At 53.1% G+C, this 27,769-nt stretch overlaps 1 protein-coding gene across 3 annotated transcripts; it reads left to right on the forward strand.

The window, feature by feature from the left end:
- Positions 1–1,959: 1,959 nt before the first annotated feature.
- FGD2 (FYVE, RhoGEF and PH domain containing 2) lies at positions 1,960–26,427 on the forward strand. 3 transcript variants are annotated; one of them, XM_060615365.3, is made up of 16 exons: positions 1,960–2,208; positions 5,687–5,918; positions 7,678–7,758; positions 8,896–9,044; positions 10,745–10,901; positions 11,118–11,256; positions 12,030–12,088; positions 12,353–12,499; positions 13,195–13,287; positions 19,557–19,636; positions 19,720–19,750; positions 20,222–20,314; positions 21,115–21,246; positions 24,204–24,350; positions 25,497–25,643; positions 26,023–26,427. In XM_060615365.3, the coding sequence occupies exons 1-16, from the start codon at positions 2,141–2,143 to the stop codon at positions 26,194–26,196; spliced, it is 1,929 nt and encodes a 642-aa protein (XP_060471348.1). In that variant the 5' UTR covers positions 1,960–2,140; the 3' UTR covers positions 26,197–26,427. The 3 variants fall into 3 exon arrangements, with proteins under 3 accessions (XP_060471348.1, XP_060471345.1, XP_078302999.1); XM_060615362.3 differs by having other exon boundaries at positions 1,961–2,208; positions 25,981–26,427; XM_078446873.2 differs by lacking the exon at positions 7,678–7,758 and having other exon boundaries at positions 1,961–2,208; positions 25,981–26,427.
- Positions 26,428–27,769: the final 1,342 nt, after the last annotated feature.

The following is a 27,769-nucleotide window of genomic DNA, read 5'->3' on the forward strand; positions in this document are numbered from 1 at the left end:
TTTTTTTATTTTAGAGAGAGAAAGTGAGCTGGGGAGAGGGGCAGAGGGGGAGAGAGAGAGAGAGAGAGAGAGAGAGAGAGAGAGAGAGAGAGAATCCCAAGCAGGCTCCATTCTCAGCATGGAACCCGACTCCGGACTCAATCCCACAATCCTGGGATCATGACCTGAGCTGAAATCAAGAGCTGCAGGCTCAACTGACTGAGCCATCCTGGCGCCCCAGGCGACCAATCCTTATAAGGACCTTACTTTTCTGACCTCATTTAAGCTTCATTACTTCCTAAAAGCCCTATATCCCCTATACAGACGCACGCTGGGCTAAGGCTTAATAGATGAATTTTAGGGGGGGGACACAATTCAGTCTGTAGCAGATGACATTTATGAAGAATTGGCACTTTGAATGTTGACTAGGTATTTAGTTTTATTGGAGAATTATTAGTAAATATCTCTCGGGGTATGATAATGGTAATATTATTTTATATATATATATATACATGTACATGTATATAACATATATATGTATGTATGCATATGTAGAATAATATTACCGTATGTGAGTATATAATTTATATATATAAATGTTTTATATATATTTATATATATAAAATATATACACACACACACACATACACACATGTACATATATAAAATCTTATCTTTTAGATGCACACCAAAATATTTATGGGTACAATCATCTGACCTCTGGGATTTGTTTCAAAATGATAAGGGGTAGTGAATGTGGCCATAGTTGAAGCAGTATTAGCCATGAGTTGATGCTTGTTGGGTCTGGGTTATGGGTTTTGGGAATGCATTATATTTGTCTACTTTTGTATGTGTTCTAAATTCTCCATAATAAAAAGTAAACACAAAAAGTGAAGAGGGTTATTATCGAAGTTAGGGAGGAGCCAAAGAAATTGCTAGAAGAAATTGCTCTGAGCTAGTGAAGCAGTTGGGTGTGTGAGGCCCCAGGGGTTTACAGGTCCTGGAGCGTGAAGGTGTGCCAGTCACTTCAGGTATCAAGATGACTGAGGCTCTGTCCCCACACTCCAGGACGAAGACAAGTCTTGATGGAGAGCCCTGGTTCGGGACCAGCGAGACTAGAACCCGGTGGGAGAGGCTTGGAGGGCCAGTGAGGCTTGAAGAAGGGGAATGCAGGCGATGGGCATTTGTTGTGGAAGGGCTGGGAGACCAGATGGTAGACAGGCGGAAACGACCCAGCATGCTAAGACAAGGAAGTCTGAGGAGGACACGGCAAGAACGTGATCATCCGGGTTCTCAACCAAACCTTTGCTGGAATTGTAGGCCACTCATCTTTGCTTTGGAAATCTGACTTCTTTTGCGTTCTTACTGGGTGACTTTGGGCAAGTTACTTAATCTCTCTGATCCTCAGGGTTTGTTGTTTGTTTTTGTTTTTGTTTTCTGTAAAATAGGGATAGTAATAGGACCTACCTCATAAGGCTATTGTGGGATTAAATGAGAAACTACTTGTAAAGCACTAAAAAGAGTGCCTGAGTTAGCTGTTATTATCTGAGTTTCAGGGAGGAAGCCGCGCTCCCCTGGGGCAAGGAGGTGGAGACAGCAGTCATTAAAAGACTGAGACCAAGTAGAGAGGTGAGAACAGCACTGTACCCCTCCTTGCTAGCCCTTAACAGGTTTGTGATCTATTTTTAATTAAAAAAAAAAAAAAATCTGTTTCCTCACAGCGGTGAGCAGGTCAGATGCAGAAAAGAAGCTGCTGAGAAAGCCCCAAGTAAAATCCATTGGGCCTTATGAGAAAGTGTGGTTGGCCAAGCTCAGCCAAGGGCTGGCTCCAGAAACTACCTCTGGACCCCACTGCCCCCTGGGGGTGGCCTCTGGAATGAGGTCTACAGGAGTGAAAGGTCAGACCCTGGGTGGGTGGGCGGGGCCTGAGTGGGCTCCTCCCTCTAGAGGAAGCAGGGGCCTTTCCCCTTTGGGGCTGTGGCTCTGGGACCACTTCCTCCTTCTTACTCTGAAGCTGGGAGCAGGCCTCCTGAGCCCTCTGGAGCACATTCCAGGATGCCTTAGCCCATCTGTGACCCCGGGTGGGGGTGGCTGAGGGTGCCGTTGGAGGCCACCTTCTCTGCTTCAGGGGTAGTTGAGGACCACCCTGGAGGTCTACAGAATGGAGCAAGAGAGTAAGGAGAAGCTGGCATCTGTGTCCAGTCTGGTGACTGTGTTTGAAAACAGCAGGTATGGGGTGGAGGGGGGTGGGAAGGGTCGCCAGGGCGGACTGGTGGCCTCCCTCTAGCTCCTTTGCCCACCCTGGGCCCCCCTCTGCCCACTGCCAGGCCCTGGAGCACATGTTCTGCCAGTCTTCAGGCTGAGGATCAGGGCCAGGACTGCCCTGGGGCCTCACAGCAAGCAGTTCTCTCTCTGGGCCCTTCCTGGACACCTCCTCCTGTCTGGGCAGTGCCTGGGTTTGTCACAGCAGCAGGCAGTGTCATTGGGCACCAGGAACTGGGCAGCAGTGAGAGTGTGTGTGTATATTTTTTAATGTTTATTTACTTATTTTGAGACAGAGAGAGAGAGAGAGAGAGAGAGCACACGTGCATGCAAATGGAGTAGGGGCAAAAATAGACAGAATCCCAAGCAGGCTCTGTGCTGTGAGCACCAAGACTGACCCGGGGCTTGATCTCACGAACTGTGAGATCATGATCTGAGCCGAAACCAAGAGTCGAATGCTTATCCAACTGAGCCACCCAGGCGCCCCAAGAGTGCATATATTGATATGTTGGGGAGAGTCCAGATGTGTGTAGTTATGAGTGAGCGTGGGTGGACCAAACAGTGTTTGGGCTGCAGGACTCCACCCATTGGAAATAATAGCTAATACTTATCAAGCACTTACTCCTTATAAGTAGGACAACCATATAATTTATCATTCAACTCAGGGTACAATTAAAACTGAAAGTGGATGCCATTCAATTTTTTTGGCAGAGGGGAGAGGACAATAGGAAAAGCTGAGACTGTATCAGGCAAACCAGGATGTATCATCAGCCTACCTTTGGAGCATTTTTCTATGTGATTTTTGTTACTTATTTCATTTAATTATCTAACAGCCTCCTGAGAGTAGTTCTGTTTCTATTCCCATCTTATAGATGAGACAATGGGTGCACAGAGAGGCAAGGGGGCTTAAAAGACTTTAAGTTCATGGGTAGGGGCTTCCATTTGAAGGAAAAAAAAAAAAAAAAACCTGGGCCAGATGTGTGGAGGTCATTGGAGGCCCTGGCAGCGGTGGTGGTGATGGTGTGTGCGTCTGTGAGTGTGTCTGTGTGTGACATTAGTCTACTCTGCTGGCATTCCTTAAGCCCAGGACTGTGCGAGGGACGGTTGTAGGTCCCTCTGGAAATAGACTCTAAGACAGAAATTTGCTTCTGGGGATAGTTTTGGGAATAACACCTGTTGGGGCGAGGGATACAGCATAGGGAGAAGTTGAACTGTGTGCACTTGAAATAGAAGCCTCAGGCTGTCCCAAGTTGCTCTGAAGCTGAGATGTCCCTCAAGTCGTTCTAACTGAGGCAAAGGGATGGGTCTTTATACCTCCACATGGGCTAGTCATTGGATGTGGACTTGGCCTGAGATGAGGCAGTTGTCTTCCAGGGAGGGCAATTCCCAGTCGGCCACCATACCACCAACAACTGGGGAGAAGAGCTCCTCAGTCCTGAAGGGGGTGTGGTTGGTACAACACAGCATCACACAGGAACTGTAGCAGACACAGGAGCCGAAAGACTGATCCCTGCTGGGATGATTTTCGTCTTTGGATGCCAAGCTCATGAAATTACTATGATGCCAAGTCATAGACAATAGATATCCTGAGTGAAGCCTAGATTCTGAGTGCTGAGGGCACTCAGAGCAGACGAAGACTTCTGTGGCCTTCAAGGTGCATGTGGCATAGATGTGGACCTAGAAGGGCAATTCAGCTTCCTGAGCCAGGCACCTTACCCTGACTCTCCCAGAGTCCTTTGCCAAACACGTTCTGTTCAGCACCAAGGACAGCTCCAGGCACCACCTTCCTGGACCCCCACCCCACCCCCTGCTCCCTTCTGTGTGGGGAGAGAGCACCACCTCATTCAACATGCCAGGCATGCTCAGTGGAGACCCTTAGCAGGTGTGTTGTGCCCAGGCCACACCAGGCAAGAGGAGGCAGCCCTCAGACCAGAATGGGGTCAGAGGAGGCCTTGTCGGCAGGGTGAGAGTCACCTCTTATCATGTGAGAGGCCCTGTGCCAGCAGCCTTGGCTTTGGCTTTCTTGTGAGGTCTTCCAGCCCCTTAGCTGATGTGAAACTGAGGGGGGAAGAGGAAACAGAAGCTGGCCTGGCGCACTTGGAGGGAAATGCAAGTGCTGAAATGCAAGGGAAATGCAAAAGCTGAAACCAAATGTAGAACAGAAAGCCTGAGGCCCAGCTGTTTCCGTGGGTTGAGGAACCAGGCACTGAGGTGCCAGAGAAGGGTGGGGGAGCCCATGAGGAGCCACTGAGGACCGGGTTCCAATCCTCTCTGCCACCAGCTAGCTGAGTGACTTGGGGCAGACATGTTGACCCGCTGGACCTGTTTCTTCTCGACCCAGATGGGGAGGGGCAGTTTAGGGATCAGATGCCTGATCTGAACTCCACCTTTGCCACCCCCTCGCTGCAAGTTACTTATGCTGCAAGTTACTCTCTGTACCTCAGTTTCCTTAGCTGCAAAGCTGGGGTAATGAAAACCTGTCTCAGAGTTTTGGAGATTTTGTACCTGTCTGGTCCTCCATTGCCCAGACTATCTGTCTCATCGCAAGCCTTTTCATACTAAAGGGAATGAGCACAACCCAAACCGTGGGCTATGACTCAGTGAAGGTGGCCTCTTTTATCTAAATACTTTAGCTGGCCTGTAGACTCTGCACTCAAAGATACCCTTCAAAGGCCCATCCCGGGAGGAACAGGGAATTGCTGCCAGACTGGCTTCCCCCCACCCTCCACCCACCCACTAGAGGTGTGGAAGGCACGGCTCCCATTGCAAAGTCCCAGCTTTAGCAGTCCTGCCCTCCCTGTAGAGTGTTCCATGGCTCCCTCCTTCTCTCCTAAGATTTTAGGGCCTTTCCTGCTGCAGAGACTTAACATTAAAACAGAGATGAGGGGGCGCCTGGGTGGCGCAGTCGGTTAAGCGTCCGACTTCAGCCGGGTCACGATCTGGCGGTCCGTGAGTTCGAGCCCCGCGTCGGGCTCTGGGCTGATGGCTCAGAGCCTGGAGCCTGTTTCCGATTCTGTGTCTCCCTCTCTCTCTGCCCCTCCCCCGTTCATGCTCTGTCTCTCTCTGTCCCAAAAATAAATAAACGTTGAAAAAAAAAAAAAACAGAGATGAGGTGTACAAGTGAGGGTGACCTGGGGCCACCTAAAAAACACTATATGCAGAAAGAGGGGTTCCTCCTGGCATTTTAAACAGGGAAGTATGTAGTTTCCCAGAAAACAAAACAAGTCTACGCTGACTCATTTTGAAAACTGGAGTTCCCTCCAAGAAGATGTTGGAAAGGAAGTGGATGTTTTACTTAGCAAACTCCTCCTGAGTGCCAGGCACTCAGGGGCCTCTTCACACCTGTGATGTGCATTGATCACTCCTAAATCCCTGACCAGGGAAGTGCTAGTCTTCTTCCTACTTTGCAGACAGGAAACTCTCAGATCTGTTTTGTTCATTTCAGGACTCCAGGAGCAGCAATCAGAGTCTCCAAACTGGAGGCTGAATGTCACCTCCCCGGGTACAGCCTTACCCCGTCTGCAGAACCATGGAAGGAGTCCCACGTTGGGGAGAGCCTGGGGTCTGAGCCCAGGACAGTCAGCAGGAGGTACCTGAACTCCCTGAAGAACAAGCTGTCCAGTGGAGCCTGGAGGAAACCTTGCCAGCCCGAGATCCACCCTGGGCCAGGGACGCAGGTGCCTGAGGGCTGGAGCGGATGTGGGGAGCTGGGGGACGCCTCCACGGACCTCCCTGCAAATTCTCTCCCAGCCCAAACCAGCACTTCTCCAAGCAGGGGTCTTATGTCACCAGAAATCAGTTGAAAGCTAGATTCTACTCCCTTAACAGCCTTTGATTACATGCCTACAGTTCACCCCATTGTTCCATTGTTTCACATTCCCTTCACTGTAGGAGTTTTTTAGGCAAAGACATTGAAACTCAGATGGCTTAGGGGTGCCTGGGTGGCTCAGTCAGATGAGCATCCAATTCTTGACTTTGGCTCAGGTCATGTCCCAGCGTCGTGGGATCGAGCCCTGCATCGGGCTCCAAGCTGAGCATAGTAGAGCCTGCTTAAGATTCTCTCTCTCTCTACCCCCCTCCCAACTCTCTGTCTCTAGAAGAAAAAAAAAACAACAAATAACCCCATAAAACTCAGACAGCTTAAAAACTTGTCCAAGGCCACACAGCTTGTGTGAACCTGGCATCCTTCCCTGGAGTGGCCTCAGTTTACCCACCACAAGAGGCAATAATCCCAAACTAGAGAGAGAGATTAGTGCTGATCCTACCCTTAGACTGATCCTGGACAGGTCACCTCCCTTTTCTGCATTTCAGCTTCCTTGTCTGTGGAGTTCAAGGGCTAGGCTGCGTGGTACTGTGTCCCCCGGAGCCAGACTGCCAGTGATCACACCCCAGCTCTTCTGCTTCCTGGGTGACCTTGGGCAAAGCACTGTAGCTTCTTTGTGCCTGTTTCCTCATTTATAAAATGGGAATGGCGATCACAGTAGTATGTTGCAGTTACCAGTTGCTGCAGAACAAGCACCCCAAAATGTGGTGGCCGAATACGATTTATTATTTCTCACAGTTTTGTGGATTGACCAGAACGTATGGATGGTTTTTCTATTGGTCTCACTTGGGGTTTGTCTTAGGTTGGGCCGACAAAATACCACAGACTGGGTGACTTAAGAGAAATATATTTCCTTGCGATTCTGGAGACCGGAAGTCCCAAACCAAGGTGCCGGCAGGGTTGGTTTCTGGCAAAGCCTCTTGCCTTGGCTTATAGACGGCCATCTTCTCACTGTGTCCTCATGCACATAGTCTCCTAGTGTCTGTCCCTCCTCTTATAAGGACACCTAATCCAATTGGATTAGGACCTCACCCTTATGACTTTATTTAACCATGATTATCTCCTCAAAGGCCTTATCTCCAAATACAGTCATATTAGCAGTTATGGCTTCAACATATGGATTTAGGGAGGGGAGCACAATTCAGTCCATAAGAGGGTCTCTCACATGGCTGTGGTCTGATGGTGGCCGGGGCTGGAATGCCCAAGATAGCTCAACTCTCAAGCCTGGTGCCTGGGCAGGGACAGTGGAAGGCTGGATTCAGCTGCGGTGCTGGCATTGCTGGGCCTTTGGCTCTATGTAGTCTCTGAGCCTCAACGTGGCCTCTCTATCAGCCAGACCTCCAGAAGTAGTGGTTCATGGCTCCCAAGAAGCTTCCAGGCCTCTTAAGCCTTAGACCCAGAACTGGCACAACCTCACTCCTGCCCCATCCTTTGTTAAAGCGATCCCAGCGCCGACCCAGATGCATTGTGGGAGGCCATGAGTGTCGGGAGGTGGGCGCTCACTGGGGCATCTTTGGAGACTACATTGGGGTCTCCATCAGAGGAGACCAGAAACTGTGTCTCTCCTTCTCCTCCTGTTCAACCCCCCGCCCCCGGCCTCCCCTCCCCCACAGATGCCAGAGGAAAAGAGAATCGTCCAGGAATTACTGGAGACAGAGAAGGCCTATGTGGCACGCCTCCATCTGCTAGACCAGGTCAGTGGCCAGAATACCACCTCATCCTGCCCTGAGCCCCAGCACCCAGGTCTCCTCACCCCGCCCCTGCTCTGCCTTCTGTACACCTCACCAGAGCTGAGAGGTAGGGCCTGGGATTTGATTCTAGGGCGTTCAGTCCCCGTTGGCCGAAGTTAGGGCAGAAATCAGGAAGTAGCATTAATGTCACTTGCCATTTCACCCCCAGCGCTGGGGCTGGCCTCACGTGTAGCAGAGTGCACACATCCTTCCAGTCCCCATGCCTCATCTGTCACCCCAATGCTCGACACCCTCACCGTTATTATCCCTTCACCCTTTATTTATTTAAAAAAAATTTTTTTTTAATGTTTATTTATTTTTGAGACAGAGAGAGACACAGCATGAGCAGGGAAGGGGCAGAGAGAGAGGGAGACACGGAATGTGAAGCAGGCTTGAGGCTCTGAGCTGTCAGCACACAGCCCGACACGGGGCTCGAACTCACGAACTGTGAGATCGTGACCTGAGCCGAAGTCGGACGCTTAACCGACTGAGCCACCCAGGCGCCCCCCTTCACCCTTTCTTAAGAGGGTTAAATATTTGGAAATCAGGAGGAGGATCTTTTTTTTTTTTTTTTTTTTTTTTTTTTACTTTTTTTAAACTTATGGGGAGTGGTAGAAAGAGCGGGGAGGAGAAAGGATCCTAGGCAGGCTCCGTGCTATCAGCGCAGAGCCGGATGTGGGGCTCAAGCTCACAAACCGTGAGACCGTGACCTCAGCCGAAGTCAAGAGTCAGACGCTTGACTGACTGAGCCACCCAGGCGCCCCAGGAGCAGGATCTTTAGCGTGGTGAAGTTCAAGACCTTGGCAGATGCAAGATGGACCCATCTCTGACACTCACCAGCTGCCAGCCTCTCTGACCAAGTGTGTCTGAGTCTGGAGGCCTTCATTTGCCCTTCTGTAAAATGGCCAGAATACAACCCTCCCTATCTCTTCCTGAGGTTGTTTCGAGGATGATGGGAGACTGAAGAAGTGAAAGCATTCAGTAACCTAGGCGGGGGGGGGGGGGGCCCTAAAGCCCCTGGGCTGTGCTAGTCTCCCCCTGGGCTGCTGTGTGGGTGGCTCTTCTCTGCCACAGGCCCAGTGACCGCAGTGGTGGTTCCAGGTGTTCTTCCAGGAGCTGCTGAGGGAGGCCCGCAGCAGCAAGGCCTTCCCCGAGGACGTGGTGAGGCTCATCTTCTCCAACATCTCCTCCATCTACCAGTTCCACGCGCAGTTCTTCCTCCCGGAGCTGCAGCGGCGGCTGGATGACTGGTGAGGTCCCCCACGGAGCCCTGAGGCCCCCTGACCGCTGCCCCAGCCAGGTCAGCGTGCAGACCCCGGGGCACGAGGTTTGGCCTTGCTGCGTGGCCATGGCAGTCTCCTCCTCTGGGCTGGGTCTGTGTCTGTCCTCAGAGTAAGGGGCTTGGACAGATGAGTGCTGAGGGGCTGTGTGTATGTGTGTGTGTGTTCTGGGGAAGGGGATAGATAGGTCCTTGCTAGGCTGAGTGACTTAGGAGGCAGTGGAAATAGCCCTCGCTGACTGAGGGCTTCCTACATGCCCGGCATTGGGCTTCACACCTATTAATGTTACTATTACTCCTCTAATTTGCAAATCAGCCCACTACGTGATCATGGTTACGCAAGAAACTGTCTTCGTTTTCAGAGGTGACCACTGTAGCGTTTGGTGATGAAATTACTCACTGTATACATTTTGCCGAAGCAATGCCATGACGTCCGGCATGTCTTTTAAAATTCTTCAGCAGAGGGGTGCCCGGGTGGCTCAGTCGGTTAAGCGGCCGATTTCAGCTCAGGTCACGATCTCGCGGTCCGTGAGTTCGAGCCCCGCGTTGGGCTCTGGGCTGATGGCTCAGAGCCTGGAGACTGCTTCCGATTCTGTGTCTCCCTCTCTCTCTGCCCCTGCCCCATTCATGCTCTGTCTCTCTCTGTCTCAAAAATAAATAAAACGTTTAAAAAAAATTAAAAAAAAAATAAAATTCTTCAACAGAGAGGAATGTCCATAACTGTTAAATCCAGTGATGGATACATAGGGGTTCATTATTATGTTCTTTTTAGTTTATGGTTGCTTGACTTTTTTTTCACAATAAAATGTTGGTTTGTGTGTGGCGGGTTTTTTTTTATTTTAATTTTTTTTAATGTTTATTTTATTTTTGAGAGGGAGAGAGAGAGAGACCCAGAATCCAAAGCAGGCTCCAGTCTCTGAGCTGTCAGCACAGAGCCCGATGCGGGGCCCAAATCCACAAACCGCAAGATCATGACCTGAGCCGAAGTCAGACGCTTAACCTGTTGAGCCACCCAGGAGCCCCTGTGGCGTTTTTTTGTTTTGTTTTGTTTTTAAAGACAACCCTATGCCTAGCATCATTCCCATTTTTTTCCAGTGGGAAAAGGAAGGGACAGTGAGGGTAGGTGGCCTGTCCGAGAACACACAGTTAGAGTAAATGGAACAGTTAGGAATCAAACTCAGGGAGGCCAGCTCCAGATCGCGGCCCCTCACTGCTCTGCTGTAACGGTCCCTGGGCTGACCTTCGGGCCTTACCACAGGATGACCCTGGATCCGTTCTTATCTCCTGAGCCTCAATTTCCTCATCTCTAAGATGGACCAGTGACCATCTCTTGCAGAGTTAAATGAGATGAGACATGTGGCATGTTTTGAGCAGAGCTTAGCATGTGGCCCTCGCTGCTGTCACGTCGGAGGCCTTGAGTGGTTAATGGATACGTGTTGTGGGCCCAACACTATGCTGGGTCTTTGGGGTGGAAGAGAATAGCATCTGCCCTCCAGGGCTCAAGGTCTAAGGGAGGTTGGACCGTACACGTTTGGGCGAATGCCTACACCCAGAGGTGCAGTGGAAGGACTGTTACGAGGAGTTCAGAGAGCCTGGCCTAACCTGACCCTGCCTGAAGTCAAGAGAGGAGGTCCTCAGGCTGAAGGCAGTACCTAGGTGGCCCTCTTGCAGGACAGCCACCCCCCGCATCGGCGACGTGATCCAGAAACTGGCCCCGTTCCTGAAGATGTACAGTGAGTATGTCAAGAACTTTGAGCGAGCCGCCGAGCTTCTGGCCACCTGGACTGACAAGTCTGCACCCTTCCAGGAGGTGATCACCCGCATCCAGGTGAGGTTGGGTGAGGGGCGGGACAGAGCCTGCATTGCCACCCCCAGTGTGCACTGGCTCAGTCTCCCTGAGTGACTCTGGCCACCTCCAGGCTCAGCTGTTTGCACACGCTCCAGCCCCCTCCTGCCCTGCCCACGCCCGTGGCCCTTGGGGTAGCCTGTCCCCCCCCTCCTCCGTTCTCGCCTCCACTCTTCCTCTCCCCATCTCTTCCCCAAGAGCAGCGAGGCCTCCGGCAGCCTGACTCTGCAGCACCACATGCTGGAACCTGTGCAGAGAATCCCACGCTACGAGCTGCTGCTCAAGGAATACATCCAGAAGTTGCCAGCCCAAGCCCCAGACCGGGCAGATGCTCAGAGTGAGGACACCCCTCCCCCCCAGAAATCCAGGGAGCTGGGGAGGCCTGAGCGACAACCATTTATTTATTGAACACCTGCTAACATGCTTGGAATGACTATCAGCTATCAGGCACTTCTTAGACATTATCTCTACCATTAACCTTTTTTTGGTAGACATCAGCCCAAGAGAGATCAAGTGACTTGCCCAAGGTCACACAGCCAGAAAGGGGCAAGGGTGGCATTTTTTTTTAATTTTTTTAATGTTTTTTATTTATTTTTGAGACAGAGAGAGAAAGAGCACAAGCAGGGGTGGGGCAGAGAGAGAGAGCAAGACACAGAATCCAAAGCAGGCTCCAGGCTCCAAGCCATCAGCACAGAGCCCAACGCGGGGCCCAAACCCACAAACCGTGAGATCATGACCTGAGCCAAAGTTGGACGCTCAACCGACTGAGTCACCCAGGCGCCCCCAGGGGTGGCATCTGAAGCTATGCCTGTATTATGCCAAAACCCATGGTCTTTCCAAAGCACCCTCTGGGTCTGGCTTGGTTTGGCCAGCAATGAGAGTCACAGACGCCTAAGCCCTGTCTTCAGTGGCGTCCACTCTCTCCACTCTGGGTGGGAAATGGCCCCCATGATCCAAACATCTCATGTGCCAGGCTACACAGTCAAGGCTGCTCCTATGGTTACTCATGGCAGCCCCCCTAGGCCACTTTGTTAAGCCTCAAGGACTTCCTGCCTCAGCCCCCAGCCCCAAATTTTCAGGAGATAACGCTGGCCCTGCGTCCCCCTTCAGAAGCGCTCGACATGATCTTCTCAGCCGCTCAGCACTCCAACTCAGCCATCACTGAGATGGTGAGCTGCCGGCCCTCATGGGCGGGGGTGGGCGTGGGGCCCTGTACCGCAGGCCTCCGCAGGGGCCCTGTACCTCCTCCCTGCAGCTCTCAGCCTCCCCCAGCCCACCCAGGTCTCTATCTGCTCATCCCCTGATCCTACCCCATGACACCTGGCCCGCTGCTGTCCTCCCCTTCACATCCCATCCCTGTGCACACAAGGCAAACCTTCCAGAAGCAGGTGGGCCCTGCCCGGCTTTGGCTGAGGGTGCACCCCCTGTCCCAGGAGCGGCTACAGGACCTGTGGGAAGTGTACCAGCGCCTGGGGCTCGAGGACGACATAGTAGACCCCTCCAACACGTTGCTCCGTGAAGGCCCTGTCCTCAAGATCTCCTTTCGCCGCAGCGACCCCATGGAGCGCTACCTTTTCTTGGTAGGGGATGCTGGGGGGCCCATCCCGCATGGGGAGGGAAGTCCGGGGGCCACACTGCCCCAGGTCCTGCCTGCCTGGTGTCTACCTGGCACCTCAGGAGAAACAGGGAAGAGCCCGCCTCTCTGTCCTTCCCTGATTTGGCATCCAGGTGATTTGGGACAGGTCACTTGCTGCCTCTAGGCCTCAGGGATTTCTGACTGAGGGGTTTCCCAGACAGGCCCTGGGAAGCAACAGAGTCAGATTTTGAACCCAGACTGTTTGGCTCCCAACTCTGAGGTATTAATCTGTGCTCTAGGGAATGCGTAGCAGGAAGGAATTAGGTTACTGTTAAGAACTGCCCAGATTTGCACTGAAGAAGCCAGGGGGTCTCCTGGAAATCTGGAAACTGGTCCTGCCCAGAGGTCTGGAGGAGGGAGCCATAACCTCTCATGAGCCCTCACCACCCTGAGCCCCGATTAGAAAGTCCTTGTGAGTTTGATGCCCACAGATATGGCGGCCCTTCAGTGACAGTCCTAGGTGGATTAGGGGCCAGACCACCCCTTCATCATCACACCTGTGACTCCCGTGAGTAGCCCAGAGTGTGGCGAGAGGAGAGGGAGACGCAGTGGTGCCCCGCCCACCCCCAGGGAAGCCCTGCCCTACCACCCTTCCTGCCCCGCCACTGCGCACGCGCTCACCGTTTGTGTCTCCTGCAGTTCAACAACATGCTGCTGTACTGTGTGCCCAAGGTCATCCAGGTGGGCGCCCACTTCCAGGTGAGGACCCGCATCGACGTGGCCGGGATGAAGGTGAGTGAGAGGCACCCCAACCACCGTCAGGCTTCATCCCAGAGGTGGATTGAGTATGGGGAATAGCAGGAGGGACCACGCTGCGTTCTCAACCCAGGAACCCTAATCTGGTAGGTCCTGGGCCACCGTGGAGGTGGAAAAGTTTGGGGTTGGAGGTCTCCCCTGTGGGCTCCCGTAGGCCTGGCCCACTCTTTGGGGCAGTGCCCCCCACCCCGTCCTGGCCTCGCTCTGCTTTCCCTACACTCTACAACAGTGCTTTGAAAACTTTAATACATGCATGAGTCCCCCTGGGAGTGTTGTTAAAATGCAGGTCCGGATTTAGTAGGTCCGGGGCGGGGCCCAAGATTCGGCATCACCCACTGGTGATGCTTCTGCTGCACGTCTGCAGGCCAGATTTGGAGTTGTAAGGGTCTACACTGTCAGCTCAGCTGCTGGATCGTGTCATGTCCCTATCCAGAGGTGGCCACAAATGAGCGAGGAGGGCAGCCCATAACATTGCCCCATGGATTGGGCACTGCATCATCCCATCAGTTTCTCCTGGGATCCCTGCAGTGTAGGGACTGTTATTTTCCCTTGCAATTTTGATTTTTCCTTTTAAAAATCACACTTTTGTTACTTAAAAATATAGATAACACACATTCCAGGGGCCCCCGGGTGGTTCAGTTGGTTAAGTGCCAGACTCCGTGTCGGGCTCAGCGCTGGGCATGGAGCCTGCTTGAGCTTTTCTCTCTCCCTTTCCCTCTGCTCCTCCCCCCATCTCAAAAAAAAAAAGATCGTTAAACATTTTTTTTTTTTAAAAGATAATACAGGGGTATCTGGGTGGCTCACTCAGTTGAGTGTCCGATTTCAGTTCAGGTCGTGATCTCACAGCTCATGAGTTCGAGCCCCGTGTCGGGCTCTGTGCTGACAGGTCGGAGCCTGGAGCCTGCTTCAGATTCTGTGCCTCCCTCTCTCTCTGCCCCTCCCCTGCTCATGCTGTCTCTTTCTCTCAACAATAAAATAAACATTAAAAAAAATTTTTTAAAAAGATAATGCATATTCCAAAATCAAATATAAAAAATATATATAGTGAAAAGTCTCCTCCCCACTCTTTCCTCTAGTCCCCCTTCCTAGAGACAGTCTTTGCTTCTTTTTTTTATCTAAAAATTTTATATAAAAATGTTTTAATGTTTATTTATTGTGAGAAGGAGAGTGTGTGTGGGCACGAGCGGGGGAGGGGGAGAGAGAGGGAGAGAGAATCTTAAGCAGGCTCTATGCTGTCAGCACAGAGCCTGACACGGGGCTCTATCTCTGGAACCGTGAGATCATGACCCAAGCCGAAATCAAGAGTCGGACGCTTAACCGACTGAGCCGCCCAGGCGCCCCTAGATAGCCTTTGCTTCTTATGAGGCCTCCCAGAGGTAGTTGTTACCTACACAAACTAATAATATGTTTATTACTGCTTTTTCACTTTTGTTTCGCATAACCAGTGAAACTGTTTTTCATAGACACCGTCCTGCACTTTGCTTTTTTTTTTTTTTTAACATTTATTCATTTTTAAGAGACAGAGAGAACGGAGCATGAGCAGGGGAGGGGCAGGGGCAGAGAGAGAGGGAGACAGAATCCAAAGCAGACTCCGGGCTCTGAGCTGTCGGCACAGAGCCCGACGCGGGGCTCGAACTCACTGACCGAGAGATCATGACCTGAGCCGAAGTCGGACGCTCAACCGACTGAGCCACCCAGGCGTTCCCTGCACTTTGCTTTTTTAACTAACTGCAAACTCTGGTGATTGCTGCACGTGAGTAAGATACCAGCTTCCTACCCTCCGTGTAGCCACAGAGTATCCCAGTGTGTGGAAAGTACTGGAATTTGTTGGTTCAGCCAACCCACCGCCGAGGGACCTTTAGATCGTTTTCAGTGAATTAACCAATGAATTAACTACGTAAGAGACTGCGTGTGAGTATATCTGTAGTTAATCCCATTTAAAAAAAATTAAAGAATAAACCATGGTCCATCTAGACAATGGAATATTATTCAGTGATAAAAAGAAATAAGCTCTCAGGGCATGAAAAGACGTGCAAGAAACTTAAATGCATTTTGCCAAGTGAAAGAAGCCAGTTTGAAAAGGCTACGTGAAGACAAAAGATCAGTGGTTTCCAGGGGTGGAAAGGAAAGGATAAGTAGGTGGAGCACAGAGGATTTTAAGGGCAGTGAAAAATTACTTTGTATGATACAATATGATACATGCCATTACATATTTGTCCAAACCCACAGAAGGTACTACACCAAGAGTAAATCCTAATGGAAACTATGGGCTTTGGGTGACAGTGCTGTGTCAACGTAGGTTCACCAATTCTAACACATGTGCCACTCCCTACAACTGCTCTAAAAAAAATTAAAAGTCTTTGAAAAGAAAACCAAGGCCCAGAAAGGTTATATTTTGCTTGGGGGTCACACAGCAAATCCTGGTCTGAGCGATCAAACCAGGTACAGCCCCGGCCGGAGCCCCTGTACCTAATCACCATACTGGACTGCCTCCTGTTAAGGCTTCAACTCAGAGGGGCAAACTTATGCTGAATCGCAGGCATAGTGGAGTAAGTGGTGGGGGAACCTTCTTGACAACTCCTCTCTGATCACTGCTGAGTCCCGGAGCGTCCTGAGGGCTGAGGCTGGGAGAAGCAGAGGTCAGGTCCGGCCTGTCCTGGTACCCTTCCATTTCTCCATCTCTTAGCCCTATCACCACCTCCCTGTCCTCTCCCAGGACCCGTCCTAGGAAGGAGGTTCAGGTAGGAGTTGAGCCAGGACCCTCCGTCCTCTGGAGAACCCCTGGGCCTCAGAGAGCCCTCAGCAGGAGGGCCTTGCCCTTGCTCCTGACTAGGCTTGCCTGGCATTTGGGGCCCAGTCAAGGGGCCTGGAAATGAGTGCAGCCTCAGAGGGTAATGAAAGCCAGTAGAGGGACCTGGGCAGCCTGTGGGGATTCCAGCCCACTCCCTGTGCCTGAGTTGACTGAGGTCTTTTATGAATGCAGCCCCTCACCCTGGGACATCCAGCTTCCCTTCCTCAGTCTTCAGAATGTCCCAGAGGCCGGGGTGTGTGTGCAGGCTTGTATGTCTGGGAGCCTTGGTGAGGGAGACTGAGAAAGGCATATTTAAGGAGAATAACAGACAGACAGAAGTGGAGACAGGCGGCCTTGTCTCAGGGCTGGCAGAGACCCAGGCATAGAAAAAGAGAGGCAGAGATTGACAGAGAGAAAAGCCAAGAAATAGGCCAAAACAGAGTCATAAAGAGAATATACACGGAGAGAGGACTGAGAGCATCAGACCCTTAGAGAATGTGTTGAGGGGTCAGTATGTGCCGGGTTCCTGGTGCCTACCAGTCCCACCGAGTACGTTCCCTGCACAGTGCGTCTGATGTTCCATTGGCCACACAGCACCTTCTCTTGAATGGTTCAGGCAGGGCAGGCACAGAGCTATCCGCCTGTCCACTTCTGTGCAGGAACCATTTTCTGAGTCTGAAGTCTAAAGGCAGTTCTGGCCTTTGATCACCATGATGGTTCCCACTGGCCTATGACCCCCTCGCCTCCTCCCTTCTGGACATTGGAGAGGCCTAGTTCTCACCAGCTGATTCTCCCCAAGGTCTGAGTTGGTCCTAATGTTGTGCTGTCCTGCACGAGGCCAGCCTGGGGAGAAGGAAGGGATAAAGGCACACACATACCCAGAGTCTCCATGTATAACTGTGCAGGTTGGGCACTGCACCAGCATACCTCCCCTAAGATGAGCAAATCTCATCTGGATTGTCTATTTACAGTTCTTACTTCTAAGTTTTTATTTATTTATTTTTGAGAGAGAGATGGGGGAGGGGGTGACAGAGATAGAGGGAGAGAGAGAGAAAATCCTAAGCAGGCCAAATGCTGCCAGCGCAGAGCTCAATCTCACAAACCTCAAGATCATAACCTGAGCCGAAATCGAGAGTCTGGGGCTCAACTGACCAAGCCACTCGGGTGCCCCTTTAGTTACAATTCTTATTGTCCGGCAGATGGCAGTCAAGCGACTTGTTCCAACAAAACCTCAACATTATGCCAGTTTGCCAACAGATGTCAGTAAAGCGTTTTGAAGAAGGGGTGTCTTTTTCTAATTAGCACAAAGGCACCGTAGGGGTTAGCAGGGGCCTGAACCGGCCCAGACCTGGGGAGTGGTTGACACTGGACACAGCAGAGCCTGGGAACTGGCCTCCAGAAGCTTCCATCCTGCCCCTCTGCAGAGGGGATCCTGGAGTCTCAGGCCAGGAGCTCTCCTCGGTTCCCCTTTTTCTACTAAAAGCATCATATTTCTTTTTAGCTCTGGATCCCAAACCTTAGATTTCTCTTCCCCCCCCCCCCCTCCATTAGTCACGGAGTCTTGCCAGATTTCCCGATATTGTCCCCGAGGGAGAAACGTTCTCTCTTCCCAGGTGCAGGCAGGCCCCTCGTCCCCTTGCACACAGCTGCGGGAGGGGCTTTCTCCAACACCTCTCCAACAGCTGCTCCAGGTATAAACCCTCGGAGCCTCCCCATTGCCAAGAGTTTGAGTCCAAACCACATCAGGCCCCTCCTAGAGGGAACAGACTGATTCTGTGGGCCTGAAGGTGAAGGAGACCTAACGTGGGGCAGGATGTACCCAGGGTCACTGTTCTCCGGGATGCGGCGGGCCACCCTGAAAGTGGGCAAAAGCCTGGTCACCACATGGCTGGGAGCCAGCAGAGAGCCTCGAGTGTCAGTGGAACAACAAAGTTCTGCCACACGAGGGCTCTTGTCTATGTCTTAGTTTCCCTTTGTGACTCTCTCTCTCCACACTGCCTGGAAGAGGTCTGTGCTTGTAAGACTCTGGGAGTGGCGTGGAAATAGATGTTCTTGCCCCTTGGGGGCCAAAAACCTGAATTTGAATCCTCATTCTACCCTGTAGATGCTGTGTGAGCTCAGGCAGGTCTCCTGCCCTCTCTGAGTCTCCATCTCCATATCTCCTAAAGGAGGGTGATATCTCTCTCTCTCCCAAGATTGCTGTGAAGATTTTCTTTAAGTTCCTATTACAGGCATTTTTGAGCCAAGAAAGTAGTACAATGAACCCCTGTATGCTCATCACCCGGTTTCAACAGTTGTCAACCCCAAACCAGCCTTGTTTCCTCAGGAGTCTCCTTCCTAATCCGCTTTCCACTGGATTATTTAAGAGCAAATCTCAGATGCATAATCATTTCACCTATAAACACAGTACGTGTCTGAAAGAGAAAGGACTGTCTTTTTTTTTTTTTTTTTTTTTTTGCCATAAAAGGTGACAACGGTACTGTTATCACATCTGGCAAATGAATAATAATTACTTAATAATATTAAGATCCTTTGGTTTTCCTTGACTGTCTCATAAATGTCTTCTCACAGATGATGTGTTTGAATCGTTTGTGGTATGTTTCTTACATCCCTTCTAATCCATTACACATCCCTTTCCTCTTTTTTCTCCTTTGTTAATTGAAGAAACCAGCTCATTCCCTGGGAGCGTTTTGCAGTCTGGATTTTGCCGACTGCACCCCTGTGGTGTCATCAACGTGTCCCGCGGTCCCCCATATTTCCTGTAAACTGGCAGAGAGCCTAGAGGCCTGACCAGATTCAGCTATGCAAGACTCTCGCTGCCTGTCGCTGTCCTCGAGAGGCGTGTAGAGGCTAAGTGCTAGGGTGGATCAGTGGGTTCAGCAGTTGTGTGAATAAAAAGGGAACAGGTGTGGAGAAGCCCTGAGCTCAGTGGCCAGCACATAGTCAGCGCTGTCTGACTGGCAGCCTTCACAATGACCTTGGACCTGTGGGGTTCTGGGACAAGGGGACAGTGAAAGGCAGTAGAAGTGGGGGGTCTGTTGGGTTCTATGAATTGGGCAACCAATGTCTTCCTTCACTGTGTGGGGTAGAGGGTCTTGTCCTAGGCTTTAGGTTTGCTCTTGAAAAAGCTGTGTCCCCAAACCCAATTTATGACCCAATTTGCGTTTCTGGTGAGTCCTTTGTGAGGAACTGTCACTCCTACCTCACACTGGGCCAACTTAGCCGCTGCTAAAATTCCAGGAGCCTTGACACCCCGTGTTCTCAGAGGGCAGCCTGGTTGCGGGTGCCTTTGCTTGGTTCCGCGGGTTTAGGGAGGCCTTGGACAAGGTTGCGATGCCCGACCCTCGATTTTGAATCGTCCCTTGGGCACAATCCGCCTCCATCCACCCCGCGGTGTCTGGGGGGCAGGGGCTGACAAACCTGAGCGAATCCTCTCCCTCCCAATGCCGAGCAGGTGCGGGAGCTGACCGATGCGGAGTTCCCCCACTCCTTCCTGGTGTCCGGGAAGCAGCGCACCTTGGAGCTACAAGCGCGGTAGGCAGGGAGGGGGTGGAGGGATGGGCCCGGCGGAAAACTGGGAGGGGCTGCTCTCAACACCGTGTTCGCTTTCCGAGCAGGTCCCAGGAGGAAATGATTTCCTGGATGCAGGTATCAGAACGATCCAGGGCCCCTAGGATTCTGACCCCACACTACCCACCCAGGCTGAGGGGGAGGGTGGGGTGTGCGTGTACATGTTCATGGTGGGGGGGCAGGTGTGTGTGTGTGTGTGTGTGTGTGTGTGTGTGCGCGCGCGCGCGCGCGCACGCGCATGCCCAGCTGCTCCCTGTGCTTCTTCAGGAGTCGGTCTGTGGTAGTTTGAAATCAGATCTGGGTTCAAATCTTGCTGCCTTTCCCTGCCTACCTGGGTGGCCTTGGGCAAGTCACTTAATGTCCTCAGTTTTCACATCTGTCACCTGGGGCTAACAGTCTCTCCTCCCTTGAGTCAGCCAGTGTGTGCTGAGAATCCAGTGCCTGGCGCCCAGTAGGCTTTCAGCAATGTCTGTTGGCGGTGTGGATGGATGGACAGATCAAGCCCTCCCTGCCCTCCCCCCCCCCCAACCACCTCCCGTGCCCCCTCAGGCCTGCCAAGCAGCCATTGACCAAATTGAGAAGCGGAACGAAACCTTCAAGGCTGCGGTCCAGGGCCTGGAGGGAGACACCCAGGAGCAGGAGGTAAATGAAGCCTTTTCATATCCCTCACTGGAGCCACCAGCCTCACACACGCTTATTCCCTCACTTTGCTCTGCCCAGCCTGGCTCGGAGGGCAGGGGAGTGTCACCCACCAGGAGTGATTCAAAGGGACCAGGGAAAGCCCACCCACCCCAAACATCAGAGACTCAGTGCCAAAGGTTCTCCCATTAGCAAAAAATTCCTTTGGGAGCCTCTATATGCCACTATCCCTAGGAAGGATTTCACATCTACGCAGCTCAGGCTGTCGGGTGGTACAGGTCTGGGTTGAACGTGCCTGAGGAATGTAAGACCAAGGGAAGGTGGGGGGTCGGGGGGAGAGGGAGAGTGTCTGTGACTTGATTTCTAATCTGAGTTCTGAACTCTGGCTTCCTGGGTGTCTTTGCTGAGTCCCTTGACCTCTCTGGGCCTCAGTTTCCTCACCTGTCAAAGGGGAGTAATAGTGACTGACCTAGCATATAGTCTTTGTCAGTTCGGTCAGCTTCATGTGGAAGCTGCTGGGAAGCACAGCACACGCGACCCCTGCCACGAGCAGGTGGCCAGAGGGCCCCGGGGCGAGGCCAGAAGGGGGTCACGAGCAGGTGGCCAGAGGGCCCCAGGGCGAGGCCAGAAGGGGGTCACGAGCAGGTGGCCAGAGGGCCCCGGGGCGAGGCCAGAAGGGGGTCACGAGCAGGTGGCCAGAGGGCCCCAGGGCGAGGCCAGAAGGGGGTCACGAGCAGGTGGCCAGAGGGTCCCAGGGAGAGGCCAGAAGGGGGTCACGGAGTGCCCACCCTACTGCCCAACAGCTGCAGTCTGAGGAGCTGGGCCTCCGGGCGCCACAGTGGGTCCGGGACAAGATGGTGACCATGTGCATGCGCTGCAAGGAGCCCTTCAATGCCCTGACGCGCCGCCGCCACCACTGCCGAGCCTGCGGCTACGTGAGTCGTCCCGCCATCACCCCTGCCTCCACCCATCCCTCCTCTGCCTTCCCCTCCCTGGCCCAGGGCCCCTCTCCCCTCCCCGCCAACTCTGCGGGTTCCCACCCACGCAGCCCAGAAGCATCAGGTGCCGACTCTGAGCCAGGGATGTGAGTGTTTGGACCTCCCGGTGCCCACCCGTGAACCAGGGGCTCGTCATCCCTGTTCTGCAGATGGGGAAACGAGGCTCAGAGAGGCCAGATGATGTGCTCAAGACACTCCCCAAAGCTGGCCCTGCCAGCTCCTGTTTGTACCACCATTTCCTGAGAGCCCAGACCCAGCACCGGGAAATGGGTTCCCGTTCCAGGTGGGGCGTCCACACCCCTCAGCCCCTCGCGGGCCTTGTGCCCACCACCTCATCAGCCCCATGCCTGTCTTTCCTGTCTTCTTAACCGACCCTGGCTAACTGTCCCCTCCTGTCCTGGCAAGCCCTCGGTGCTCCAGCCCCTGGTCAGTTCTGTTCCTCACCGTGCCTCAGTTTCCTCACTCGTACCGTGGGAATTGTAACACCTACCTCCAGGGTGGTAGTGAGGACTCAACAAAGAAGGTTCAGTGCCTTCCCTCTCCTTCTCCTCCTTTCCTTCCTCAGCAGTTCAGGAGGGGCTCACTCAGAGGAGCAACCACCAGCTGATTGAGGGAGGAACCTGTCCACTCTCTTACCAGCTCCGGCAGGGTTATCAGAGACAAATTTTGCTTTGCTTTTTAAGCACCTGCTGTACTTGAGCTGTTCTCTGTCGACATCACAACCCCCTCCATTTACTCTGCAAACAGAGAAGCCCTTTACAACCTCAGTCTTTAATGACCTCCAGGGGACAGGAGACCAGCCTGGCAGGTTGGGGCCAGTCAGGGAGGTGTCCCCAAAATGTATTTAAATGGCAATTGGGACACAAAAGAAATCTCTAGGACTGGGAACACACCTGTGTTCAGATGTAAGTGACAAGTTGTATCGGAACCTAATGGACAGGATCTGGGGATTAGCTACTGTTCTTGGTGACTCACGTCTGTAAAGAAGGGTCGGGTCAATTCACACTTGCGACTTTGTAAGTACTTCCTCAAAAATTATTAAAAATAGTTAAGCAATGCAAAGAGGCACAAAGAATAACAATACCTATGTACCCGCCTTCAAGGCACATGGAAGAAAGACGACATTCTGACCAAAAAAAAAAAAAAAAAAATGTATGATCCTTAATTGGATTGTGGATGGGAAAAACAAAACTAGCCACAGAGGTCGTTCTGGGGAACGTCAGGGAAATTTGATCACGAGCCATCTATAGAAAGTAATATTGTATCGATGCTAAATTTCCCAAGTATGATCATGACGTTATGAATAGGCAGGAAAATGCCCTTGTTTTTAGGAGATGCCAGCTACATATTTGAGGGTGCCGTGTCATGAGGACTGTAATTTGCACTCAGATGATTCAGGGAAAAAATACACGGATAGAGAGGGAGAGATAAAGCAAATGTGGCAAAAATGTTAGCAATTGGTGAGTGTGATGGGGGCAGTATCCTATGCTATTCTTTCAATTTGTCTGTAGGTTTGAAGTTTTTCAAAATAAAAAGCCGGTGGAGGAGACAATAAATACACACTAACCGTGTAAACACTTTAAATCTCAATAAATTAAAATACTCCCAAGGTCGTTGAAGCCCCCCCTCCCCCCCCCGTGTGGGGCTACCTGAGAGCCCCTTGGCCCGATTTCAGCGTTTCCCATGCCCGCACCTACCTTTGTATTCTGTGAGTCATTCTTTCAGTGGTTTGGGCGCCCAGTTTCTGTCTCCCCACCTGCCAGACGGGAATCCTGGTGAGGGTGGGGCGGACCAGGCTTTCTGTGGGTCCCTCCCGGGCCACGTGCTGCGCTGGGCACCCAGACGAGCCCCCTTGTCTCTGTCTTGGCCCCCACTTCCAATCCCACATCCCGGGCTCAGCGTGACACCCCAGTCTTCCTGGAAGTTACATCCCGCAGCACCCATGTTTCTCTCTGAGTCTTGTCATGCCTCTTTCTCCTGGCCTCCCCAGCATGACCCACCTTGGCCTGTCTGGGGGCTTTCTCTGGGCTGGGCTCGGGGCGAGTCCCGCTCCACAGAGTACACATGCTGGGTCTTCCTGGCAAGAACGACCAGCTCATCTTTTTTTTTTTTTTTTAATTTTTAAGTTTTTTAACGTTCATTTATTTTTGAGAGAGAGAGATGGAGCGTGAGCAGGCGGGGTGGGGGGGGCAGAGAGAGAGCGAGACACAGAATCCGAAGCAGGCTCCAGGCTCTGAGCTGTCAGCACAGAGCCCGACGCGGGGCTCGAACCCACAAACCGCGAGATCATGTGACCTGAGCTGAAGTCGGATGCTTAACTGAGCCACACAGGTGCCCCTCAGCCTGTTATTTTTCTATGAAAACATGCTTGACTCTAGGATTGAGTGGAATGCAAAATGTGCACGAATCCTAAAGCTAAACCATGGGGCTTTAAATACCTGTCCCGTATGTGGAGGGCCAGCCAAGTGGCCCTCGGCAAGTCCCTTGCTGTTGGGAGGGGATGACAGCCCCAGCGCTTCCACCTGGTGGGGCAGTGGGAGAACCAGGTGAGATGCTGAGGGGAGAGAGAGCTTGGAGAAGCGATTAGGTGCAGCCGTGTGTGCAGGGAAGCCCCTGGGATTCACAGCCGCCCTTACGAAGGGGGAATCAAGAGGCACCTGCAGTGGGGACCTGCCTTCGAGCCCCCGGCTGGGGGAGCCCAGAGCCTGAGCTCTCCCCTCCCCCGTGCCGTGGCCTCCAGGCCCCGGGGCTTCTGCCAGCACGGGAGACCACCTGTCTCTGCCTCCATCCCTCTCCCGGAGCTTGCTCTGTCTTCCTCCTGTCCCTGGTTGCTCTCATGCCCCTGCCCCCCAGGCCGGGGTGCAGACGCGGTCCTCCCCTGCCTCACCCCCCAGGTGGTGTGTGCCAAGTGCTCCGACTACCGGGCTGAGCTCAAATACAATGACAACAGGCCCAACAGAGTCTGCTTCCACTGCTACACCTTCCTCACCGGCAGCGTGCTCCCCGAGGACAAGGAGGACAGGAGGCGGGGCATCCTGGAGGTGAGGGCCAAGGATCTCCACCCAGCAGCCGTGTGCAGGCGCCCGCCACGTGCTGGCACCGTCCTCGGTGCAAAGGAACAAGCCAGCTGCGGTCACATTTCCCATCCTCCTCTCTGCCCCTGGGCACCCCTCCCCTTCCCCCGCAAACAGAGCTGGGCCTGTCACCAAACAGAAGCAACCTTTGGCTCTAGGCTGTCATCCGGACTCTCCACCTGTCCTCTGGCCCCATCCAATAATCACAACGACCTCTCCACACAGTTCCTGTCTGTATGCCCATGCCCTGCCCCGGAAGTCTCCGGAGGTGAAGAGAGCCGGTGTCTCTGATCCCATTTCACAGATGGGAAGACTGAGGCTGCAGGTCAGGGTCCCACTTCTGGAAAGAGGCAGATTGGAAACTCCATTCTAAGTGGAAGGGACTTCAGGGACCTGTCCCATGGAGACCCAGGCCCAGAGAGGCAGCTTATCCGAGGTCACCCAGCAAGTTAGGAGCCAGCTGTCTGGCCTCTGCCACATATGTTCTCTCTGCTGCCTTGGGGCTGGTGGAGCCACTCTCCACACCCACAGGTGCTCCCCAAGCTGCTCCCTCCCTGCCAGTCAACACCTGTGGGGCACGAGCCGCGTTCACTTCCTGCCACAATGTTCCCCAGCCCAGACACTGGCCACCACTGCCCCTCCGCCTGGTTGAAGGCCAGGTTGACATCCCACCGTCCCAGGGAGGTGGGAGAAGACCCCTTCCCCCCATTCCAGCTGAACACAGCTCCCAGGTTTCAAGGTGGTTCCCTTCCGTGGACCTCTGCCCGCTTTCCAGTTTTCCCCACTCCCTGCTCGTGCCTTCCCTGCCCGCTAGGCCACAGGCCCACTCCCTTCTCAGGCCCCCGTTCTGTTCCCTGGGGCAACTCGCAGGTGACAAGCCCCTCCTGGCACCTGCCCCAAGCTCCGGCTGGCCGGGTTTGGACCGCAGCCCTGCCACCGGCCAGCTGTGTGACCACAGGCCTGCGACGGGACCTCTCTGAGGCTCAGGGACAAGCAACCCCTCCTTACAGTGTTGCCGCAAGGCTGCGAAATAGTGATTGTCAAAGCCCCCAAACCAGCGTCTGTCACAGAGTGGGCGCTCTGTTCCCTGACAGCCTCCGTCTCTGGTTGTAGAAAGGGTCTGTGGCAGGGTCGGAGCAGAGCCTAATGTGCAGCTTCCTGCAGCTGGTCGGGGACAAGTGGGGCAAGAGCGGCCCCCGGGGTTGGTGCGTGATCCCCCAGGATGACCCCCTCGTCCTCTACATCTACGCTGCCCCTCAGGTAATGCCACCGCCCGCCTCCCAGACCTTGGCCTTCTCGCAGTTCATGTGTGTATGGGGTGGGTATTGTTGGCCCCATGTGCCCGAGGAGGAAACTGAGCCCCATTGAGGACATGCTTCCCTCCCGTCAGGGTTAGTGGCTTTCAGAGCTGGGCCCAGACTCTGTCCAGCGGGCAGCCAGTCCTCTTCTTCCTGGATGCCCTCCCGGCAGTCCACCTGCTTCGTGGGTGTTTGGGAAGTGAGAGGTGGGGATGTGGCTATCACCTTCAAATCGGCTGTCTGAGGCATTGGGGCTGAACAGAAAGACAGCGGCCCATGGCTCTCTCCTCCCCTCCCAGGACATGCGGGCTCACACCTCCATCCCGCTGCTGGGCTACCAGGTGACTGCTGGGACCCAGGCAGACCCCCGGCTCTTCCAGCTGCAACAGTCAGGCCAGCTCTACACTTTCAAGGCTGAAACCGAGGAGCTGAGGGACCGCTGGGTGAAGGCCATGGAGCGGGCGGCCAGTGGCTGGAGCCCCGGGAGGCCCGATGATGGGGACCTGTCTGACTGACCCACAGCTGGCCACTCTCCCCTTCAGAGTCCGGCTCCCGGCACGGGCTGTCCCTGCGGCCTCTGTCATCCACGGTTCCAAGCTGATCTTTCAAATAGCTGATTTCCAGGGGCGCCTGGCTGGCTCAGTCTGTAGAGCATGCGACCCTCGATCTCGGGGGCGTAAATTTGAGCCCCATGTTGGGTGTGGGGATTACTTAAAAATATAAATAAACTTTAAAAAACAAAAAAACGACTGATTTTCAGTCGTCAGTGCCCAGACCGTGTGTCTTGACTTCGAATTCAGAAAATGTGGATTTGTTCCTTTGGGGAGGGGGTAACTGAGCATCCCTGTTTGCTCAAGGGCTGAGGTGGTGCTGGGGACATAGTGCTAAGACCTGGAAAGTCCCAGATAACCCAGGACTATTGGTCACCAGTATGGTTCTCAGCCTGGGCTGTACATTAGCATCACTTGGGGACCTTTAAAAAATACCAAAGAAGGGATGCCTGGATGGTTCAGTCGGTTAAGCGTCTGACTTCGGCTCAGGTCATAATCTCACAGTTTGTGAGTTTGAGCCCCACATCAGGCTCTGTGCTGACAGCTCAGGCCTGGAGCCTGCTTCAGATTCTGTGTCTCCCTCTCTCTCTGCCCCTCCCCTGATCGTGTTCTCTCTCTTTCTCTCTCTGTGTGTCTCAAAAATAGATAAACATTAAGAATACATTTAAAAAAAAATCCTTAAGGAAAGAAATAAGGAAGGGAGCCATACAGATATCAGAGGGAAGAGCATTCCGGGTGGAAGGAACAGCAAGTGCCAAGGTCCTGAGGTGGGAGCCTGCCTGGCACATGTGAAGAACAGTGAGGAGGTCAGGATGTCTGGAGCAGAGTGGGCAGGAAGGAACTAAGAGAAGACATCAGATCATAGTCAGATCATCCCTAAACTAAAGGTGAGGTCAGGGGAGGCAGATGTGGGGGCCCTCCAAGGGCTGAGTGAGATGGAGAGTCGTTAGGGGGCGGGGCATCTGATTTAACAGACTCCCCCCTGCTGCTGCTTGTGACAGACTGAATGTGGTGAGGGTGGAAACAGTTTAGAGGCTGTGACACCAACCCCCGGTTAGAGAGGCGATGAGAAGGGACTGGATTCTGGATTTATTCTGAAGGTAGAGCAGAGATTCCCTCACAGGGTGAACGTGGTGAGAGAGGCGGAAGGAGCCAAAGGTGACACTGAGTGAGACCTCTGACCTGACAGCATGGAGGACGGAGCTCCTATTGACTGAGATAAGAAAGCCGTGGAAGCGGCGGGTCAGGGACCAGCAGCACATCAGATCTCTGACGTGGACAAGTCATAGCTGAGGCACCCACTCCTGGCCACGTCCAGTGGTGGCGTGCCTGAGCCCGGGTACCAGGTCTGGACTGGGGATGTAAACGTGGGAGCTGTCAACCCAGAGATGGGGGTCAAAATGTACATCAAACGGGGGCGCCTGAGTGGCTCAGGCGATTGAGCGTCCGACTCTTGATTTCAGCTCAGGTCATGATCTCACAGTTGGTGAGTTCGAGCCCCAAGCTGGGATCTGCGCTGACATCGCGGAACATGCTT

The sequence above is a fragment of the Panthera onca genome, chromosome B2 (genome assembly GCF_046562875.1).
Source record: "Panthera onca isolate mPanOnc1 chromosome B2, mPanOnc1 haplotype 2, whole genome shotgun sequence".
Classification (NCBI taxonomy): Eukaryota; Metazoa; Chordata; class Mammalia; order Carnivora; family Felidae; genus Panthera; species Panthera onca.

Bases quoted from the DNA above. Each gene is read 5' to 3' on its own strand.
- FGD2 (XM_060615362.3), top strand. From the start codon at position 2,141: ATGGAGCAAGAGAGTAAGGAGAAGCTGGCATCTGTGTCCAGTCTGGTG. The intron at 12,089-12,352 runs GTGAGCTGCCGG...CCCCTGTCCCAG, and splicing joins ACTCAGCCATCACTGAGATG to GAGCGGCTACAGGACCTGTG. The intron at 19,637-19,719 runs GTAGGCAGGGAG...CTTTCCGAGCAG, and splicing joins ACCTTGGAGCTACAAGCGCG to GTCCCAGGAGGAAATGATTT.